The sequence below is a fragment of the Erigeron canadensis genome, chromosome 4, assembly GCF_010389155.1.
Source record: "Erigeron canadensis isolate Cc75 chromosome 4, C_canadensis_v1, whole genome shotgun sequence".
Taxonomy (NCBI): domain Eukaryota; kingdom Viridiplantae; phylum Streptophyta; class Magnoliopsida; order Asterales; family Asteraceae; genus Erigeron; species Erigeron canadensis.
In genome coordinates, this window is record NC_057764.1 from 5858587 (window position 1) to 5877469 (window position 18883).

Consider the following 18883-nt stretch of genomic DNA (forward strand, 5'->3'; position numbering starts at 1 on the left):
ATGTAAGAAAATAAAAGAAAAAAGAAAAAAAGAGTTGAAAGAAGCAAACTACAAATTAAATTTCAAACCCAAAAAAAAACAATTTGGGGGGAAATTGGTTTTCCATTCTAAAACTCCCTCCAAAAATAGATTAACATATCAAAGAATCTGGATTTTGGACACCAAAAACACTACAATCAAACACAGACAATATTATCAACACCCAATAATAATAATCATAAAAATAAAAAAAAAATATGTCAGCAACAACAACGAGAAGAACAACAACAGAACAACAAGAAGACTGTGATGACTTGGATCTTCTTCTTTCGCTTGATGATCGGGTTCTCGAAACCCCGCCTTCTTCCCCTCCAGGTACTCCTTTTACTTCTACTATTATTATTATGTATATATATATAGATAATAATAATAATTATTATTATATTGACGGAACCTAATTAAATTTGAAGTGTCCAGATTGTTATTATTTTTTAGCGGGTTTTAAGAGTTTAGAGTACATTTATAGGAAAATCTTTCAAAATTTTAGAGTTAGCTATATTGACCAGTATCCATATTTATTTTTTTTGACCTGTGACACCAATAAAAGTTTACAACATATTTAGGAAAAGTTTACACTACATGGATTGAACGGACTTGTTGCCCCTATATATATATACATATATATATATATATATATATATAGGGTGACAATCAAATGAGAAAGAAATTAAAATGAGAACAAATGAGAACACTTAAAAATTACATTTTGATGCATTGAATATATATATATATATATATATATATTCAGTATATGTTAATTATTATAACTTAAATAAGTATTAAAAAAAGGGATAAGTACCTAGGAATGTAATGAACTATACACAAATGTTTATGTTGTGTAATGAACTACATAAATGTTTATTGTATGTAATGAACTTTCAAATCTAGGTTATTGGATGTATTCGACCAATCAAAAGCGTACAAGTGGCAGCTTAGATAGTTGCCACATATACCCGGATACATCCAATGACTAAGATTTGAAAGTTCATTACATACAATAAACATATAGGTAGTTCATTACATAACATAAACATTCGTGCATAGGTTATTACATTACCAGGTACTTATCTTTAAACAGAAAAAGTTATAGTGTTAAGTCTAAATGTGAGTGTGATTCTGAGAGTCAAAGTGGGTTTATTTGGAGATATAAGAGAACACTTATTACTAATTTATGTGTTAGTTAATTATGAATTAAGAATTTGAGAGTTTAAAATATATATATATATATATATATATGTACAGGATACCTATCTGATGATGGATCAACCAGGCAGAGGGGACAAGCAAACATGTCTGTCTTCAGGACTGCTGTTGAAGATTGTCTTGATTACAAGCCTGAAACCTCCAAGAAGAATCCCATTTCTAGCCGTGGGAAGACCTCAAATAATGATGAGAATGTTGAAAAGTTCTCGGGTTTGAGAATCCGGTAGGTGACTAGTACTTCTTGTTTCAAAAAATGAACATGTGTTTCCGTATAAATCTTGTACATATGTTTGTGTAGAGCTCATGTGTCTCGGCTTACGACGACTTTTAAAAGGCACGCTATTGTGCATTTGATGCAGAAAAGAAGCATTCTTTTTAACCTAAGATTTTGTGTAATCGACAGAAATCCCTATTAAAATGTGATTTATGTAAGAATTTAGGACCTTTATCTGTGTTTGTTGCAACCCCTCACTTCATACAAACTAAAAGTTATGATCTTTTGAAGCTTACCAAACAAATAATTCTTGATGTAGTTCCTATCAATTAACAAGTTTCTTGGAATCTGACCTCATTAGGTTCTACCAGTTAGCTCATCATTTATATGGTTAGACAGATACATCGTACATACACCATGGTTAAGTTCATGTGCTATTTTTTTTTTTTCAGGAACCAGTTGGTGTCACGGGAAGAATTGAGTGATCGCTTTGCAGATATTCGTTTTGTTCGCTTATCAACAATAAAGTACTCTTAGCATTCCTTTAATATTCTTATCATTGACTTTCGATATACCCAATAGTATTATAAGTCATAACCTTCGTGTTAATTTTTAGGAATCTTATATCAGGGGATACACTTTCTGGTTGTTGGGCAACTGCGGGAGTTTTATGTGGAAAGGGTGAAAAAAGGATGAGTACTACAGGAAAGCCCTACTCGATATGGGAGATAGGGTGTTTAAATGAGAAAACCATTTCTCTTTTCTTGTTTGGAAATGCCTATCAGAAGAACTGCAATGAAGAAGTTGGAACAGTATATGCCCTCTTTAATTGCAATGCCAGGATGAACCCAAAATCGGTATTACTATTTGAAGTGTTAGCAAGATTTTGTTATTAGTTTCTGTGCTACAACATGACAGATATTGACCTTTATCTATGTTTTCTTTTCAGAAAGAAGGGTTTACTTTGACTGTTTTTTCTGCTCCACAAATGTTAAAAATGGGAACTTCTGCCGATTTTGGACGCTGCAAGTCTTGTTCATTAGTTATCAACAAGTACGTGTCTTACATTTCTTGCTGTCATGAATAGTAGTCATATACTTTATATTTCTGGTACACTTGTAGATGATAACACTTTACATTCAGTTATTCATTCAAATTAAATAATCATAAGTAATAACATTTAAAAGATGGATAATATGAACATGGACACACATACGTGTTTTATGTTTTATATATGTAAGCCCCTTTTGTGCTAAATATCGATAGTCTCTAGGCTCTAACTTTATGTACTAACTTTATAATAGAATTCTTATAGCTACAAAAGAGGGAACCTATACAATAGATTTTGTTTTGGTACTCTAGCTTCACTACTGTTACATCCATTGCCTAATATTTATTATTGTTGGATGTGCTCTAGGCGTTCGGGAATATACTGCAAGTCCCATAAAAAGGTACTGATTCATTTTGTTTTGATATCTTTTGCTTATACTATTTATGGGAACATATTATCATTGATATTGAAATTTTTATGATTTGACCACAGAATGCATCAGAAAAATATTCAAGTAAAAGAGCGGAGTTCATGGGAGGGTATGATAACACATTCCCATCTTTCTTTTTATTCATATAAGGAGGTGTTTGCATGCGCTTCTTGTAGGTGACTACTTGATATCAAATTACCGTTATAGGATGTCGTAAATCGTAATATGTGTAGGATATTGTGTCTGGATATAGATATAATAGATGAACGTAAGGTAGATATGTGATTATATTCTACCTTTTGATAATCTATTTTGTTGCAGCTAGTATGGAAGTTATTTATTGACCCTTAAATAATCAGATAACCATAAGCAAAAGATTGCCCAGAAGCTGAAACTTACTCAAATCGCACATCTAAACATCCCAATCTTTCAACATTTCAATTTTTCCCCGATATATTGTATATGATGTGTGGTTAAATGAAGTTGCAATGGTGGGTTCTATTTGATGGGTGCCACAAGATAGTAAATGAAGTTTTTAATAGGTTTACTACATGGTTCAGGAATCTAAGGACAGCCTTCAACTTCAGAGATAAAATGCAATCAGAAGGCATCTACATGGTTGACAACCAGAAAAATGTAGCAAAGCCTGGACAGCCAAAGAAAGTTCTGTCCGTGGAGGGATTACGAAAGGCGTTAAGGTATTGTATATGGAATCTTAGCTTTCATAAAATTCTGAAGTTTCTTGGCTATGCCATTTGAAAAGCATAATAATGTCAGACGAATATAAAAGGCTGTTATTTTAGTGCATCCTGAATTCCTGATTCTTATTATCGTCGTGTTTAACTTATAAAAATCTTGTATCTGATTCTGCTGAAAAACGGACTGACATTTTGAAAAAATAGTATAAAAAAGTCCATACTTGCGCTTCTTGGTCACTGCCTGATTTAAATTTGGTATAACTTTGTTAGTAATGCAGGAAATGTGACAAATAATGCTTACTCGCAAGGCATAAGATTTCTATCTGAAGTTGCAGGTATAAAGTTTTTTACATTTCTTGTGCTATTAAATTTTATATGTTTGCGGATCGTATTATCAACCTATAAACTCACTTTCACCAACAGGGAAACCAAATGCAAGTCTTAACCAACCAAATAAGAGCTCAGATAAAAGGTAAGAAGTTGCAATCCCTTCATTTTTGTGCTCTTTGATTTAGAAAGTTGGCGTCTTTCTGATTAGTTGTTTGGTTTGAGGATACAAAAGAAAATCATCGGTTGTGGGGTCAAACATGCCTGAAGTCAAAACAAGTCAACAAGTTAATGCAAAGAGAGTAAAAATTGAGAAAGGTCAAACGTCTGCAGAAAAAGTCAAACAAGGTTCAGGCAAGATGGTTGAGTTAGAACTTATTAGTTCAGATGATGAGTTTTAAGTCTTTATTTATACATGGTATTTCAAAAGCTTATTATCAAGTATTGTAGTCCATTGGAGAACAAGAGATCCAACATGAAGTTTTTGTATCGTTGGAGCTGATAAAACTGCAAATTTTAATTTGCATTCTTTTTGTGCTTAAAAAGTTTCTGTTTGATAATTGTTCATGATTATGTCTTCTCTTTAGAGGTGAATCAACTTCTACTTAACTAATCCGATTCTGATAAAGAAAATATGCCTAATTGATCTACATTAATTGTTTTATTTCCAAATTTATAAAGCACATGTTTGAGCTGAAACTTGTTACCTCATTGCCTAGACCATTGTGTGACCATATCCATTTCAGCCACCTTGACTCAAAGTATGCCATAAACATCCAACCAATGATTCTGGTAACTCTTTGTTCTCAACTCAGTTCACAAACAACTTTTAATGCAAGCAAGTTAGACAACAAACATTACATAGAGAACACAAACCAAATAGACACAAATCTTGAAGCATAGATTAATCAAAGAACACTGATCGTTTCAATATCAATAAGGAATGATTACTTCAATGACTATTGTAGTTGCAATATCAGTTGTATTTTGAAGCATACTATCTTCGTATGTTTTATTTCCAGTTTATCTTTCAGCCGTGTGCTTAATTAAAAACAAAGTTTATCGATAATTGTTAGTTGCATATTCATATCCGTTGATGAATATTTTACATGGAAATAGGAGGCAAAAGGGCAACAAGTTTTGCTGCTAAATCATATTGTGTATCAAAACCAAGAGGTTTATAAACTACATATATGGATCGTCATAATGTTTTTTATTTTATTTTTTTTTAATTTGAACGACTGAAAATATTATTAATAAAACAAGTTAGCAAGATGCTAGATGTTATAAAGTACAAAGACACAAAGATACAACTAGAGATACAACACTTACAAGAGATAAACTCTAAAATCATCCCGAGGTCAACATGAATCGTTGGACCATGCCAATTAGCTCGACGACCTCGGATGCGAGAAAACAAAAGATATCAGATACAAATACGAGTAGTATAAACACGTGTTAGTTGTGAAGAGCTGCCTCTTATATAACTACTTTTCAATTTAATAAATTATTTTAAAGGGTTGTCTAATATGCTGTTAACAACAAATGGTTATCTGTTGTTTCACCTCACATTCAGGGTGCTAATGTTTGCGGTATATAACATTTTCCCTTATTTTAATTGTGTCAAAGAAAAGGGAAAAAAAAAAAAAAACTTTTCTCATTTGTAGGAAAACACAAAGAACAGAATTATCAACGTCAGTATTGATGATCCATGCACATGGTAGTTAAATCTATCTTGTGATTGTGAATTGGAATCTTGTGCTTTTTATCAACATCAGTATCAACATCTAGAATTATATATCTAGAATTGCATATGAATGTACCTTCTGAGTCAAAAAACTTATATCTAGAATTACCTCAAAAAGATGACCATATACAATGATGTTTTCTCTAAAAAGATTGATATATACACTGAAGCAGAAAGATGAATATGTAACACACGTCCTAGTCGTAATATATACTTTGTTAATTTATAGATATATATATCTTCTATGAACATACGTACGTAGTTAAAGTAGGTTTTGTCAAATTATAAAAAACATATATCTCCAGTTTACTTTTTAGTCGGGTTTTGTAGTTTATCCATGAATATCTATTGATAACAAAGATACACGTTGGTCATGTGGTCCGGTTTTTCAAAGTAAAAGCGAAGAGTAATGATCTATGCACCATCAAATGTATTTTAGAGTGTATGTATAATATTGTGAAATATGTCTGATGGTAAACGATAAAAGAAAGTGATGTATAGCAAGCACAATTCTTAATTGTTTCAATTTAGTTTATGGTCGGATAACGAAATTGTAACAACATGTAATCCAATGTGGTGATTTAATGTCGTCATGGTTGTTGAAAAACTAATATGCGCATGAGATATGACATGTGACATTTTATTAATATGCACATAAAAGTTAATATTAGCCCAAGTATATTATTGTCACTAAAAAAAATTAAGATCGTTAATTAGTGGTTGGTACCAATTATAATGACATACCATAAACGTATTATTGTGCACTACTTGATCGGACATGATATAATTATGAAGTTGTTTCTTTACACTACGTTTAATTGTTATTTTGTATAATAATCTAGATTAATTCAATGGTCAAATATACATTATTTTATTTTATTTATACTTTATGAATAACATAGATGCATAGAAGGAACAAATGTCAAGCAATAAAACTATACTTACATGAAAGGTCAACTATTTGTACAAAGCTTTATGTATTATATAAAATGGAAGATTCTAGATGAATCCGAATGATAACATTGTGTTATACGGTTTGGCATCCTAAAAGTTAGTAGGGCAAATGTTTGGTTTGAGGTAGAAATGCAAAGATGTCATATTTTGGGACTAATGATTCCAAATTATGAATATGAACAAATAGCTTGATGATGATTGAGTGTCACTTTACACTTCAACAACTACTTAACTAAACCCTTAAGAAATCATCCCACTTTTACTTTTTGTATTTTGTTTGTTTTGTGATCATACCCAAATAAATAAAGGTCCCTTAAGTTGGTTAGAAAGAGAGATTTAAAGGGTGTTTGATGGTTGAAATAAGGTTTAATAAATATAGCGAGTTAAAATTATTTCTTTTAGGATACTAATGATAAAGTTCTTGTAAGATACTTATCCAAGTCGAGTTACACCGGTTCCTTTAAAAACTTGATCTCAAAGACCAAGCTAAGAGGGAACATAAATCATAGGCCAAAACCAACATGTGTAATACACTTTAAGTATGAACAACCAAAGTAGGAGGTAATTTAGTTGATCTTTAAACTTGACCACTTGTCTACCTACACCAATTGCCAGAGAACATGATGAGAAATATTGAATAACCCATCCCCAAGTATTAATTGTTGCTCTGCGAGTCATTTGGAGTAAATGGATCAAAATAAAGGACCACCGTGACATCAATCAAGCCAATTTATAGTAAAGGGTCCAATGCGCATTTTGAACTTTCATTCTATCTAGAATCTATCTACTATCTACGAAGTAATACGGGTCAAGATCTTAAAAGAATAAAACGATCTTTTAAATTTAGTACTGTAAAAACAAAAATTTGGATCAAGTTATAGACGACAGTTATAAAGACCAATGTGTGTCAGTCCATTATTGTGAAAACTCTTTTTCTTTTAAGTTTAAAAGGTAATTATTTGCATCTTAATATTTACATAAATACAAACTACCACTTTCATAACAATGTTAAGATGTCTTATTATACATCATATATCAATATAACATATAACCACTATTGTAAAACTCATTGAGTCAATCCGAGTACTCGCTTAGTACTCATTATAAGGCAAGGTACCGAATCGTCTGATTAATCTAAGTATTTTCCGAATTGGCCGCTTTGACCTCCCGAGTACTTACCATACTGAACCGAATACTCACAGCTCACTAGTCAGCCGACTTTAGAGCGTCTAACGATTTCCGCAACTTTGCATATAACAGTAGCTATATCAATGCATAGTTTCGCAAATTTAAAGAGGAAGAAAGAGGGGTTCGATGGCAGTGGATTCAAACGAAGGGGAGATATCCTGGATTAAGTGAAATGTGATGGGTTTTGTTTTGTGAAGTGATTGGAATTTGTAGCTATAGGCGTCTAAAAGGTGGAAAAATACGGATAAAAATACATTTTGGGAAGTTGCTTGTCACGAGTACTAAAACACACATAATTAAAGTAAAAATCGTAGTTATGAATTAACCCAACAAATGATACTGATTATTCAAATTTCCCTTGTTAAAAAGCTATTCATGAAAATCAATACCATTATGGATGCTTTAAAATCGTGATATCATTGGTCAAAATGTGAAAATTTAAAATTAGTTAAAATATTATATCTAAAATCACACAAGATGACCCTAAGCAATTTCTTTTTTTCTTTCTTTCTATTATATCTTAGTAGTATGATGTTTACTATTATGGAAACGTATATTGGAATGTAACAAACTTTGGACGAATGTCTATAATAGAAATAACTAAAGTTGTGTGTATTGTATGTAAACAACTCAAAAAAATGTTTATTGTTATAAGAAAACTTACGTGACAACCATATAGAGGTGTCACTTATTAGATTTTAATTGGTTGAATACATTTTCTTACATACAGTAAACATTATTTCGAGTTGTTTACATACAATACACACAACTTTAGTTATTTCATACTATACACATTCGTTTAAAGTTTGTTACATTCCAAGATTACTATTATTCTGAACCTCTTAAGGGAATATTGTGCTTAAAATAAATTATAAATGTAAAACTATTAAATGCACCTTAATTACACCAAATTATTAAGTATTAAAAAAACAACTACACAATTTCTATTATAATTATAAAACTAAAATTTAATCTTTTGAGAATACAAAAGCTAAAACAAAAAGGGAAAAGAAACATTACATGTTTACATTTCCATTCAAGATTTCCAGTGAGAAAAATCAAATATGTTAGAGAGGGAAAACTTAGAATTAAAGGTAGGAACTTTAAGATAAAAAATATAAATAATAAATAAATTAAAATGAAGTAAATTCTAAATGAATAATTTCAATATAAAAATATACATAAAATAAAATATACAGTACACCATATAGACATAGAAAATATTGATATATTGTTATACCTATTACCTGTCCCCCAACCCCAACAAACCTACTCCTCTCTCTTTCCCTTTCTCTTTCCACAAAACCCAATCTCTCTCTCTCCCATTTCTATTCTTCTTCAAACAAGGTCAGTCACTAGTCTCTCCCCCATTTTAATCTTCTTTCTTTTTTCTTCACAAAACAAATTCAACCAATTAAATTAAATGCCCATATACTAATTTAGTTTCTTGTGTTTTTTTTTTTTTTTTTTTTTCAGTTTTGTAATTGTATTATTATTACATGTGAAACCAACCAACCAATCAATCCATCTTTAGGGTTTTGAAGAAGGAAAATGAGTGCATCAAGATTCATAAAGTGTGTGACAGTTGGTGATGGGGCTGTTGGAAAGACTTGTATGCTTATTTCTTACACCAGCAACACTTTCCCCACTGTATATGTCTACTCTTTCTTTCTTTCTTTCATTTTTCTATAATTATTATTTAAATTACATTTATGCTTTTTTTTTTTTTTTTTTTTTTGGAATCTTATGTTATAAAAGTTCTTGAATTTGCCATTTTCTTAATATAATGACACACCCAAAAACTTGGTTATTATTATTATTATTATTTTTTTCTCTTTTTTCCCTATTTATTGTTTATCAATATGTTTTGTTGTTCTTCCCCAAATCGAAATTGTATTTTTTTTTTAATGCTTCATTAAGAATTATAATATATTTTTTTATATGTGACAAAGTCACTACTATAAGATTTTTTAGTTTTCTTTATATCTATTTAAATTTATTACTTTTTATCCTCAATTTGATTTTTATTTTTTTTTTTATTTTGACTATTCAAACATATTCATATTTGGGCATGTTGATCTACTTTACAAAATTAAAGTCATTGTTTTACTCTTTTTTTTTCTTCTTTTGAAACATGGAAAAGGAAAATGTGGCAAATTATTTAAATATGTTTTTTCACCAAAATACATTCACTCTTACAGTTTTGTGCAATTGTACTTTATGTTGACAGGATTACGTACCAACTGTTTTCGACAATTTTAGTGCAAATGTGGTAGTCGATGGAAGCACCGTTAATCTTGGGTTGTGGGATACCGCAGGTTTGTATGTGTAAATGCTCTGTAGTTATTACACGAATGTTTGGAGTACCCATGTGAAAAATGTAAATTTTTACCGAAATTTGCGCAATGATTGATTGGTAGTTCTATCCATAAGTTGTTTTTGTTGGTTGGAACAATGTTATTGCTTGTGTCAGGGCAAGAAGATTACAATAGATTGAGACCTTTGAGTTATCGTGGTGCTGATGTCTTTATACTGGCGTTTTCTCTCATTAGCAAGGCAAGCTATGAGAACGTCTCTAAAAAGGTGATTTTGTAAATGCATACATCTTCTACATACTGCTGCTTAAAAAGAATCAATTCATGACTAAGTTTACAATGACGTATATATATATGTGCGCAAAAATTGTTCGTGTGGAATTCCATGTACAGTCACATTGAAAGAAATATTTTAGATTATATTGGTTTTGTTAGTTGGGCTAAGTTCAATAGTTTTTATGAATAACTAATGTCCTCTGACCGACCCAATTATTGAATTTTGTTTCAGTTTTATAGTAATGAAATTATGTCAATCTATTTTAAATACATACACCTTGTGGCCACAAAGGTTCACATGTGATGACTCCGCACTACCTGCAAAGTGGTTGCCCTGAAATTACTCAGTTTGCAAAGCGGGTCGGATACCTAGGCTAAACAAACAAGAAAATGCCCCCCTAGTGTCTATCCGAAAAGCATGTTGCGGAATGGAATAAGCAAAAAAGATGATGAATGAATCAAATGAAGTTTCTTTAAAAAATCTCATCATAGATTCCTATGAAGATACTTATATTTGTTTTTATGAGTGCCGTGATTTTCTAGTTTCAATCAAAAATTAGTTTTGTTTATGCATTATATTTCCATCAGAAAGATATTTTAGACGAAAATCTGCTACTTTCGTGCGCTTATGTTTTGCTTGTTGTGTTGTGCAGTGGATTCCTGAATTGAGGCATTATGCACCCGGTGTTCCAATAATTCTTGTTGGAACAAAGCTAGGTCAGCTTCGTCCAGCTATCCTTACATCTGATTTACTTCAGTCATGCTATTTACTACTCTTTTATTTAGAATTCATTGTCTGATCCATCTTTATATATGGGAGAACATATTCGTCCTTTATCAATTACATTCCATATATATATATATATATATAAGTGGGACTTTTTGGTAAATGATTAAACTGGTTATGTCCCAATTCTCGTAGAACCCTTAACGTTTACCCCGGCACATGGTTCTAGAATGCAACGGACTATAAATAGTTGCTACACCTTTAATAGTGTCGATCTCGTAGAACGTTTACCCCTGCACATGGTTCCAGAAAGCATCGACTATAAATAGTTGCTACACCTTTAATAGTGTCGAACAAGGGAGACCTTGTAGACTTAAACAAACATCATCAATGGGCAAACATGTAATTCTAATTTGAAAATTCTTGAGAAGAGATATTGGAACCTCTATAGAACATGTGAGAATGAAGATTGCCACAGTATCATTGGACGAAAAGGTTATATCTTAGATACCGTTAAACAAAGTTGCCGTAATTGAAGCCAGTACTTTTAGCCAAATTCTACTGTTACTTTTGATATATTGCCATTAAAAGCAGTAACCATGTCGAGTTTTTTTTTTTCTTTTGCTCTCTTCATCTGAGCTTATAATCATAAATGACGAATAAAGACATTTTTTTTAATTGACGAATAAAGAATGTTATTTGTAGATCTTCGTGATGACAAGCAGTTCTTTGTAGACCATCCTGGCGCAGTTCCAATCACAACAGCTCAGGTAGACCCTACTGCTTCTTTCTTATATTCATTTCCATCATACATAAAGTTGAATTTGTTTTAATTTTTTTTCTAATGAGTTTCCATTTTCATATCATTTCTATTTTGATAGGGAGAGGAGCTGAAGAAGCTAATTGGTGCCCCTGCTTATATTGAGTGTAGCTCAAAAACACAGCAGGTAACATGTTATTACTGCATATCATATGTTATCAATTAGATGGGGCAAAATGTGCAAGTTGGGTAATGGGCTGGAACAAGTAATGTTTGTAAGGGTCTAAACAGATTGAAGCAGCTTGAATAACACTTTATTTCAAATTATATATTTCTATATTAAATGTTATGTTATCTAGTATATTTGCAGAAATTATGTTATCTCTATATTAATCTAGTTATCTTAGTAGAATATTTTAAGGTTTTATGCGATATAAATTCACTGTAAGCAAAGCCAAACGGTTACCTAAACATCACTTTTTCTCAAATTTTAGTTTTTTTGTAATTTCAAGCATTTTAGCTCGACATATGTTGTGCAAAAGCCGTTTCTGTAAAAAAAAAAAAAATTGACGAAATGATTCATTTGAAGTTTAACGAAGCTGTGTGGCTGTTATAGTCAAAATCTGCTACTGGTCTTGAAAATACCAATACTGTACTTTTTAAATAGTAATTGTGTAGACCCTTCATTTGATTACTCCCAACTAGAATAGTTTCTAACTGCGTATCCTTTTTCAAGTTATCGGAAGAATATTATCATGGCTACAACTTTTCTATGGTTTTTACAGAATGTGAAGGCTGTTTTTGATGCTGCCATTAAAGTGGTTCTGCAGCCCCCAAAGCAAAAGAAGAAAAAGAAGCGAAAGGGTCAAAAGGCATGCTCGATATTGTGACTTCGCAAATGATTTATAGCTTGAACGATCAGGGAAATCAACCGTGTAGCGCTAATTACCCTTCCTCTACTACTAAAACGTATCTGATAAATGCTCACTTTTGGTTTTCTTCTGTCTCAAGAAAACAGCTAAAAATATGAAGTAAATCAGAGGTGTTTGTAAGGTCATATGTATGTATATTTTGATTTTAACACCAAATAGTTGAGACTATTTTGGATATTTGTAGTTTTCTTTGTTTGGGGTGAAATTGATTTGATTTGGTTCTTGTAACCTTTAATTATTTGTTAAATTTCAGTTACCAATGTTTTATTATTAAATATTTAAATTCATCCTTCTTTGCAAATGTTTTAATTTCGCCTCACAGGGCATTCAAAGAAAATGCATGTGAGTTTGTATGATTGTCACTCTTATGCCCAGACAGTACCAATGGAATGTTAGGGGAAAAAAAAGGCTAATTGCACGGAAAAGGCTCGTACTTTGACATTTTTGTTATTGTGAGGCTCGTACAAAAAAAATTGCTTTTAAAAGGCGTTGAAATGGTTAATATTACTTTTGTGGGCCTACTGCTTACGTGTCCAGTATTTAGTTGGTCATTTCATTTTTTTTTAATTTGAAATTGCCAAGTCATTTAAAATGACTTATCCATGTGTACATATATACATATCAATATACACTTATGGTTTCCCCCAAATCGAATTTCCCCCAATTTGAAACCCTAAATCAACAAATCCCAGATTCCAAGCCATAAATCAAACATGTCGACATCTTCATCAAATCGAAGAAGCAGACCCAGAGGAAACATCAACATACGTGAATGTGGGTTTCGCGTAAACCCTCGAACTTCGTGGACTCGAAAGAACCCTGGAAGAAGATTTATAAGTTGCCCGATTATGGTATGTGTTTGTCAAATCGTTTTTAGAAATTTGAATTTCTGTTATAATGGGTTTCTTCTTTGGTAGGATGAGAGGAAGAAGTGTAAAATGTATCATTTTTTGGATGAGGAACTTCCAAGTGAATACTACAAAGATTTGCTATTTGATTTGCATAATGAGATAGAGGGATTGAAATGTACTCACGTCTCAGAAGAAATTAAGTATTCAAGGGTTGAAACATTGAATTGTAACCAACAGAACCAAGTGGTAGTGGCCAAATTGCAGATTTATGAAAGGTTTTTAGTCTTCTTGTTACTACTTGTAGTTTTATTGTGTATTGTGTTGGGTATATTGGCTTTACATTGATGTATGTTATTCTCTGAAGAAATAATTGATGTATTTTGTTGGGTAGTTTGTGTTTCAGTTGTTGTAATTTGACATGCAAATGGAAATGCAAACACTTTTTCAGTCTATATTGTTTCATATGCAAATGTCATAATGTATATTTTGAAATCTGCAACACAATTAAAATGTAAATTGTACCAAACTATAAGATATTACACAGAAAGTAAGCCCTGACAAGATTCATTCTTTGCATTTCACCAAAATTTGGGCATAAGTTCTTCATACCAAGCAGTTCCATAACCTACATATTACAGTCAACCAACCAGTTTCATAACCTACATATTACATACCAAAGTATCAAGTTTTTAGCAAAAGACATTAAACAAAAGACTAGTTCATTTGACTGGCAGCTATCCAAGATTAATCCAACTCCATTGCATTTTGCTTTGATTCCCCTGGGCCAGGAACAGACATTGCCAACTTCTTCTTCAGGATCCTCTCACTTGGGTTCCTCTTGTTTATCAATCTTGAACTCTTTCTTTGTGGCATAACATTGGTTGTTTGTGGTAGAGAATTGGATATCTTTTTAGGTGTTGACTGCTCTACTACAACTTCTTTTTCCTTTCCCTTTTCAGCTTGTTTCTGCTTGAGCATTTCAGCTTTTTTCTGCTTAAGCATTTCAGAAGCACTTGGTATTGGCACATTCGGTGGCCAAACAAGGACTGGCACTCCATCACTCCCACCTAAAAATTTTTCCCCAGTCTTTAGATCAACACAAACTCCAGCTCCCCACCAACTTGATAGTTTTCTTGGACCTGTCATGCAATGAACAAACAACAATAATTAAATTACTGACATAATAACTTGTAAACACAATTTTATGAAATTAAAATGGACAAAAAAAACTACCTTTCACTCCAAATAATTTGGGATTGCTAAAGCCAGTGCTGGATACCCCTAAGGCCACACCAGACTTTGTTGTAGCAGTACAAGAACCTATAACAAAAGTACCTTCCAAACCACTTGATTCACATGCTTTCTTCTTAGGAGTCAAAACCTTGTCCACATAAATGGATTTCCTTGTCCAACCTCTTCCAGAACTTGTAGCAGCTGGTCCAGACTGGTTTTGGCTTGAAAAGCCACCCACATGAGGGTTATGGCTAGCATTTTGACTGCTTTCACCCACATTAGGGGTTTGACTTGCAGTAGGGTTTTGACCTGCATTCTGTCTGTTTTGTCCAGAACTAGGGTTTTGACCAACATTCTGACTGTTTTGAACAGCATTCTGACTGTTTTGTCCAGCATTCTTTGGTGGTCTGCCAATCTTCTTGTAAACCTTCTCTTTTGATTTTTCTACTGGCTCATTTGTACAACTTTTCTTGTTGTGTCCTGGTTGCATGCATATTTGACAAGTCATTTGCACCCCATGTCTTGTCACCCTCTTCCTATTGCCAGAACTTGCTATATGACTCTCATAACTTGCCCTTATTCTTTTCTTTTTGGGTCTGCCTGGCATGACCCTAGGTTTTGGTAGCAGAGGCTTGTTACCCATATGTTCCTCCCAAGTAGTCATTCCACCAACTGCATGTAAGTGAAAACCATATGTTTCATTGTACAAACTCTTCTTGAACCAGTTGGGAACATAGTTTTCCTCATTCTTAGCCATCTAAAAAATCACAAAAACAACATGAGGGCATGGTATGCCTGTCAACTCCCACATCCTGCAGCTACATGTCCTTCTAGCTTCATTTACTTTGAACCCTTCATTCCCCTGCCTCACTTCCCATTCATCCAGACCACAGTGAAATGGTTTCAAATACCTGTAATTTTGACAAAGTTTAAAGTTAATAAAAGCATAAAGGAAGTTCATACAATGATGATAAATCAGTTGGTTTTTACCTTTATTGATCCTTGCACCAATCAATTCTTTTAATAATTGATGGGCATATTTTAGTTTGCCACTTTTCTGCCATTCTTCTCAATGTATTCATTCTTTCTCAATGTTTTCATTATCCATTTTCTTAGCATAACACCTCCAGGGACATTTTGGTTCCTCTCCTTTTTCAGTAGCAGGATACCTTTGTTGTTTTCTTTGTTTCCCTAACTCGGGATTTTTAAGTCTTGGAGCTTTCTGACCACACCTTGCAACACACTTAGCTTATGTTGATTTCTCAAACCAGAGTGAGTAACCATTTGCAACAGCAAAGTAAGTCAACATGTCCCTGAATTGATGGTGGTCAACAAACCTCTCACATACATTTGGTTGTTTCATCCTCCAATGTATATTGGCATTGTGAACTGGCCACTTCTCAATATTTTGTATTGCTTTAAATGGATCCTCGTCTACAAATTCAGGTGATTTCAACTTCTCGCATAACTCTTTCATGAATTCTTCATGTTCAGCCACTGTATCATTTAGATCAGGGTTGGAAACATTTACCCTAGGAACTGGATCACCTAGTTTTGGTTGTGCGTTGGCCTTTGGCTTATTCTTACTAGCTTGTTTCATCAACCTAAATTCCCTTAACTCATCTTCTCCTTCAGAAGGATAATCAATTGAATGTGTCTCACTCTCAGTATCACTTTCAGAAGGTTCATAGTCACTATCATCACTAGAATGCTCTTCTTCTACTACATTTTCTTGAAGTGGTTCATTTTGGTTAACTGGTTCATTATCAGCTAAATTTTCTTGAAGTGGTTCATTGTGATTTACTGGTTCATTATCAACTACATTTTGAGTACTTGGGGGCACTTGACTCTGAACACCTAAACTAGCAGCAGGTTGGCTTTGACTTATGAGATACTCATCTGCACATTAAAACCATCAGTCTCTTGCTCATCTAATATATCTCCATCATTAGGTCTTGAAGGTATCACTAGAAATTCACTTAGGTCATCCATGAAATGATCCAGATATATGTGCAGTCTACTATAAGAATGTGAAAGTTCAAACAGAGAATCTACATCCTTTTGGCATTCAATTTTTACCAAACCATTATCAAGTCCCTTTTCAGGAAGTACAAAGTACATAACATTGAAAGGGGCTTGAATTAACTCTTCTAAATACTTAACTAATCCCTTTTGATCTAGCATACTTATGCAAATAGGCATAACAATGTCATGTTCATACCTAATAGGAGGCCAAGCAAACGCACCATCAAAGTGCACATCAAACTCGAAAAAGCGTTCTCGCATTCTGAATATAAAATAAATAAAAAGTATTAAAATATATTTATATACACATAATAATAATAAAATATAAGAACTCGAATTCCAAAAAAAAACATGCAACCAGAATGAATAAACCCTAACTACGCAAAGACTGTATAAAAAGGGAAATTAATATACAAAACATACCTTAAACAGCGATTAGCATGCAACGATCAAAAATTATAACAAAATATGATTGAATGCAGAAAATGGATTGAAGGTTTTTGGTCAAATACGTTCTAGGGTTTACAGACAAAGGGACAAAAGGGGAGACAAAAAGGGGGTGTGGGGTTGGGATGTTCAATCGACAAAGAAGGTTTTATAAAGTGTTAAACGTAGTGGAAAGGTGACGTGGAAATTGATAACGGGTGTTGATGACATGGATTATCCATGTATGAAATATAATGATTTAAAATAAACAAAAACGATTTCCAAAATTTTTGGTGACCGGTTAATTACAGAAAGCCCACAAAAGTAATATTAACCGTTTCAACGCCTTTTAAAAGCTTTTTTTTTTGTACGAGTCTCACAATAACAAAAATGTCAAAGTACGAGCTTTTTCCGTGCAATTAGCCCAAAAACAAAAGACAGTACCAATGATGACCTTTAATATATTTAGTTGAGTATGTTGCAGCATATATATGATACAATTTTTTTTTTTGGGTAAAGATATATGATACAATATGTTATATAAAGATATTAAAAAAATACAAATAAATATATAATCTTTCAATTTTTTCTCAGAGAATAGTATTATCAAATCTACAACTTCTTCCTTAACTCTTTGGTCAACGGATTTGTTTATTTGTTATTTCGTTTAAACAAAGGGAAAATGATGAATAAAGCAGGCTGTAATAGAACAACATTTAACCAAGCCATGTTTTTGTTGATTTATAACACTTGATTTTATTGTTTTGTATTGATGAAACCAAATTTAAACGACAATAAGTAATGATATAACCTCCTAAAATATATTTTTTGAAAATTCTTCGAGCTAAAGAGTAAAGATTGATACATTAGATGACCCGGGTTTTGGACCCAAGTAACCATTTTCCAATGACCAGCTCAAACAATGAATACTTATTTTTAGATACCACCTTTATGAATTTGGCAACAATATTCGATCTCGTGATGCTTTTACTTGACCCTCAAAAATTATTATATTATGTACAAGCAATTGACTTTGGTAAAGGCATGTAAGCATTAAAGAAAGGGGGTTACACTGCTAGAAGCATCATACTTCTATGATTTTGTGAGAGGGAAAGATTTTGTATTTGTACATGTGATTTTTATGTGGGAGAGTTTGTGAAGAGGAATCATGTTTCTTCTAAAAGCATATTGGTTTTTTCCTTAAAAAATAAATATATTACGACTTGCGAGTAATTAATACAGTAGTTAAATATGAAAAGAAAGAAAAACTCAAAAAAGAGTCCATTACCGTTAGCGAACTATCAAGTAACTGGACATTTTTCAAGCCCACTTGTAAAAATGGACCCTCTACCAATTAGAACTTTAAAAGTCTTCGATTTGTTCGTTCGTAAGGTCCATTTAAGTTAACTTAAAAGTCCAGAAATATTTAGATTAAATAATAAATACATGTTTTAGAGAATCAGAATTTTTCTTAAGGCCGTAATTAT

The 18883-nt window shown here is 32.4% G+C and overlaps 2 protein-coding genes across 3 annotated transcripts; both read left to right on the forward strand.

Annotated features, from left to right (window-relative positions):
* The first annotated feature begins 168 nt into the window (after positions 1-168).
* On the forward strand, positions 169-4491 carry LOC122598465 (protein MCM10 homolog). Its single transcript, XM_043771059.1, has 11 exons — positions 169-354; positions 1282-1465; positions 1909-1983; positions 2073-2313; positions 2406-2509; positions 2874-2907; positions 3000-3046; positions 3498-3635; positions 3906-3970; positions 4059-4107; positions 4198-4491. Exons 1-11 carry the CDS (start codon positions 237-239, stop codon positions 4361-4363), a joined length of 1221 nt encoding a protein of 406 aa, XP_043626994.1. The 5' UTR covers positions 169-236; the 3' UTR covers positions 4364-4491.
* A 4599-nt stretch (positions 4492-9090) lies between these two features.
* LOC122595223 (rac-like GTP-binding protein 5) lies at positions 9091-13099 on the forward strand. Of its 2 annotated transcripts, none has more exons than XM_043767559.1 (8): positions 9091-9198; positions 9328-9501; positions 10082-10169; positions 10325-10434; positions 11096-11159; positions 11875-11939; positions 12051-12116; positions 12715-13099. In XM_043767559.1, exons 2-8 carry the CDS (start codon positions 9403-9405, stop codon positions 12817-12819), a joined length of 597 nt encoding a protein of 198 aa, XP_043623494.1. In that variant the 5' UTR covers positions 9091-9198; positions 9328-9402; the 3' UTR covers positions 12820-13099. The 2 variants fall into 2 exon arrangements, with proteins under 2 accessions (XP_043623494.1, XP_043623495.1); XM_043767560.1 differs by having other exon boundaries at positions 9093-9198; positions 9386-9501.
* Positions 13100-18883: the final 5784 nt, after the last annotated feature.